Here is a 4,372-nt window from a genome sequence, read left to right as displayed (position 1 = left end):
ACCATATCATTTTATTCCTATTTCTTGCGGCTTGGAGCTATAAGAATTATAATTAATGTTTAGTAAACTAAAGTTGATTCTACAAACAAAGTTTTGTGAGCAAATTTAATTAGAAACCAGTTTTTTGGTAAAATATTTCAATTCCCAATCCAAACTTACAGCAAAAGGTAACAATAACTAAAAATATCACTACTTAAAATATTTACTAAAAAAGTTGTCCTTTTTATATTATGGTTCTAAGATGTGACATGACATATATTGGCCAGTTGGTCTTTTTTAACCTTATCCCAAAGGATGCGAAATTTTAGATAAATGGATGAATTGAAAGGTTTGTAATCATCCATACAACAGCCAGAAATATCAAAAATCACAAAACGAATAACATGTTACCAACGTTAAAAAAAAAAAAAAAAAAAAAAAAACAAAAAAAAAACAAAACAAATTACAGTCCTAGAATGGTTCCATCCTTTGAGGAATTGGTGTCTTGATGACTTGTAATATCTGAACAACTTCCGCCATTGATGGCCTGCTCGAAGGTATCTGAGAAGTGCATACTAATGCCAGTTTAAGCACCGGCAACACTTCTTCTTCTGGATACTCTCCCATGCTCTCATCAACACAATCCAATACATTCCCTTCTTCTAGCATAACTTTCACTTGTTCATTAAGTATCAACACATTGTCTTCCCCATACTCAATCGGTCGTCTCCCTGTCATAAGCTCTAGAATCAAAACCCCGTACCCATAAACATCGCATTTCTCATTCACCCGTAAGCTTTGGCAAGCTAGTTCTGGAGCCACGTACCCTAACGCGCTTTGAAACCGGTTGTTCATCACATGCTTGTCTAGCTTCGATAGAAGCCTGGTCAATCCGAAGTCTGAAATCTTCGCATTCAAATTGTCATCAAGGAGAATGTTGCTGGGCTTAATGTTGTAGTGCACGATGGGTGGAGAAAAAGAATGGTGTAAGTGAGCGAGTCCTTTTGCTGATCCTAGCAGGATCTTGAATCGGCTCTGCCATGAAAGAGGTGGACTTGAAGGTGGTCTTTCATGGAGTCTGGTTTGTAAGCTACCATTTGGGATGTAATCAGTCACTAAAAGCTGCAATTTTGGAGTCCAGTAGTACCCTTTTAGAGAAACAAGATTCGGGTGTCTCACTTTGGCTAAAACCCTAACCTCTCTATCGAAATCTTCAGGATACTGAATCATGTTTGACACCACAAGATTTTTGATTGCAAGATTATTGCTACCATCTTCTATATATTTGTAGACAGTTCCGAATACCCCTCCACCGATCTCAGCCGCCTTCATCAAAAAAGATTCTGGATTCACACCCCAATCAGGACCTGCTTTTGAATCAAACCAAACAAGCTTCCCCATTGACAAACTTGCTCCTGAGCGGGAAGAGCTTGAACAACTCTCGAGTGCATTATCAACAAAAGCAAGACGTCGTCTAGCTGAGATATTGAGTAAGCTAATGATTAGAACTCCAATGGAGATCACCACAGCTGCTAATATCGCAATGATGGCTGAAACGCTCAGAAAGCGATGGTTTCCGGAACTTTTTGAAGATTCGTCACTTTCTTCTCCTCTATGTCTTCCCATTTGATTCCCATATGCAAATGGGTTAAGAACCAGAGGCTTTGGCACATTCATTTTACATGGTCCTTTCAACAATGGTGAGCATATACCTAGATTACCCTCGAGAGAACTTTCCTCTAAGCTTTGAAATATACCCCCAGTAGGAAGCCTTCCTTGAAGCCTGTTGTAAGATATATTTACTGCCAAAAGGTTTTCGAGCTCACCTAGCTCCTGTGGTATCTCACCACTCAGTTGGTTGTATTCCAGCTTCAAAATCTTGAGCTTTTTCAGTTGTGACATTGATCCTGGAATTGAACCAGTCAAGCTGTTGTGAGACATACTCCTGCATAATAAAAACCACATGTGAAATTACAAAATTGCCCCTGTAGATGCTAAGAAAATTATCATTTCAAGGTTATAAATGTGAAAAAGACTTACAGCAAGTAAAGGGATGTACAGTTTCCAATCTCATCAGGTATTGAACCAGTGAAAGAGTTTCCATCTAGCTGAAGAATTCCAAGACTGCCTGAGTCACAAATGTCGCTAGGGATTGACCCCTGAAAGGAGCCATATCGGAGATCTAACACAGTTAGATTTTGGAAGTACCCTAACTCTGGGGGTATTTTTGTCTCAAAATTATTCCATGACAAGTTCAAGTATCTTAACTTTGAGTTAAGTCCTATTTCAGCTGGAATATCGCCGGTGAGTCTGTTTCCAGATAGATCTAGAGATTCAAGATTTTCAAAAAACTTTCTTGAACCTTGAGGGATCGAACCAGTAAGTTCGTTCCTGGAAAAGTCAATTTGGTCCAACCCCAGTTCAAATAAAGCATCGGGGATGCTACCATTGAACTTATTCCCTCTTAAACGAATAACCGATAGTTTACTTGAGGAAACCAATGACGATGGAATGCTCCCACTTAAACTATTACCAGAAACGCTTATATAACTCAATGAACTTAAGTGATCACCCATTGATTCCGGCAGGATTCCGGTCAAACCATTGCCGGAAAAATCCAAGTATTCCAAGCTCCCCATGCTTCCAATCCATTGAGGGAAATCACCAGATAACATGTTGTTGGCTAGATTCAGATAATTAAGAGAAGAAAGACGATGGAAAGATTCTGGAACAGATTCCGTGAAGAGATTATTGCTTAAATCTAGCTTCTTCAAGTGTGGACATAAACCAATATCAGAAGGTAAAGCTCCTGTGAAGTGATTTCCTTGTAAGGAAAGCTCTTTTAGGTCATGCAAAGCGTATACACCATTAGGGATGGATCCTGAAAACGAATTGTGAGAAAGATCCAACGTTCGGATTCGGATCAACGACCACATACCTGGTTTGAAGTCTAAATTACCCGAAAAACGATTTTTGGAAAGGTCAAGATGATTTAGTGTTGTACATTTGGAAAGTGAGGTAGGAATGGGACCTTCAAGGTTATTTCCCGATAAGGAAAGTGATCTGAGTGATAAACAGTTGATGAAGAACTCTTCAGGAACTGGTCCAGATAATGAGTTTTCTGATAAATCAAGAAACTTAATGCTGCCTGAGCTCATTAAAGAGCCGGGGATTCGATCGGAAAAGCCATTTCGACTCAGATTAAGCTGTTCGAGGTTGGGAAGGAGTGATAGTTCATGGTTAAGGTATCCTGTGAAGTTGTTGTTAGCAAGTGAGAGTACCTTGAGGTTCTGCAACTTCTCGAGACCTCTACCAATCTTCCCGGAAAGACTTAATCCGTCGAGAGAGAGTCCGGTGACCCTGCTAGTGACCGGGTTGCATGTAACAAACATCCAAGAACATGGGGTTTCATCATCTTGGTTCCACGAGGATAGATGTGATGATGGGTCAGTAACAGATGATTTGAAGACTATAAGTCCCAAAACTTCATCGTTTAGCTTGAGGGATTCATCGGCATTAATGGTGAAAGAAGCCACTGAGACGATGAATGCAAAGGTGAAAAGTCGAAGAAAACCCATCATCAACTCTTTATCTCTCTAGAAACTATGTTGAGGGCATTCTGAAATGGGAAAAATACGGTTTTACCTAAAGAATTTGATTATGAAGATAGAAATGTGTGAAAGAATGTTTGACGCAAGTTTCTTTAGAGGGAATTCTGTGAGGATATGAAGAGACAATCGACAAATGGTGAATAAAAAATTGTTGTGGACCTACTTCATCACATGCATTCCCCCTTACCTATGGTGTACTAGTACTACAAGTAACAATCACAATATAAAAAAGAATATGATGGATTAAAAATAAAGTTAATAAAATATGTAATACTTTGTTTTACATTGATAAAAGAATAGGAATAGTTGTCTTCATCTCATAAGATAAGAACCAGAATGTTTTATAAATATTAAGGGGTATTTGGCTTAGCTTTTAAAGCTCAAAAGTCTTTTTTGAAAAAGTTACAAAAAATCAGGATTTTCTAATTTTTCCAAAAAGTTATTTTCCTTGTATAAAAACTCTAAAAATAGCTTTTTAAAACTAATTTACCAAACATCTTTTACTTTTTTTTCTTTTCCAAAAAAAAATTTTGGCTGTGAAAAGCTAAACCAAACACCCCTAAGTTTTCATAATAATTGTCTTCATCTCATAAGATAGGAACTAGAATGCTTTATAAACATTAAGTTCTCATAATAATCCTTATTATTGTTTATTTTTGGTAGAATGGCTTACCACAAAATCATATTTATACTTTTGTAATGTTTTGTTCAGGTTTAGATAAACTTTTTTTATTTGACTATTTAATTTGTCATATGCATTCAAATATAATAGTTTTATTGGC

General features: G+C 37.4%; 1 protein-coding gene across 1 annotated transcript; it reads right to left on the bottom strand.

Moving 5' to 3' along the window:
- Positions 1–317: 317 nt before the first annotated feature.
- LOC145086726 (probably inactive leucine-rich repeat receptor-like protein kinase At3g28040) lies at positions 318–3,700 on the bottom strand. Its single transcript, XM_079024554.1, has 2 exons — positions 2,020–3,700; positions 318–1,924 (listed from the first exon to the last, which is right to left on the bottom strand). The coding sequence occupies exons 1-2, from the start codon at positions 3,558–3,560 to the stop codon at positions 451–453; spliced, it is 3,015 nt and encodes a 1,004-aa protein (XP_078880680.1). The 5' UTR covers positions 3,561–3,700; the 3' UTR covers positions 318–450.
- Between the last annotated feature and the right edge of the window lie 672 nt (positions 3,701–4,372).

Source organism: Lactuca serriola, chromosome 2 (assembly GCF_051521515.1).
Source record: "Lactuca serriola cultivar US96UC23 chromosome 2, Lser_US96UC23_V15, whole genome shotgun sequence".
NCBI classification, from domain to species: domain Eukaryota; kingdom Viridiplantae; phylum Streptophyta; class Magnoliopsida; order Asterales; family Asteraceae; genus Lactuca; species Lactuca serriola.
Note: the sequence above shows the minus strand (reverse complement) of the source record. Positions and strands in the feature narration are given on the sequence as shown.

What these genes read in the sequence shown, in the direction of transcription:
- LOC145086726 (XM_079024554.1), bottom strand. Translation starts at nt 3,560, where the DNA reads ATGATGGGTTTTCTTCGACTTTTCACCTTTGCATTCATCGTCTCAGTG. An exon ending in TGTACATCCCTTTACTTGCT is followed by an intron (nt 1,925 to 2,019) that starts GTAAGTCTTTTT and finishes TTTATTATGCAG; the next exon opens with GAGTATGTCTCACAACAGCT.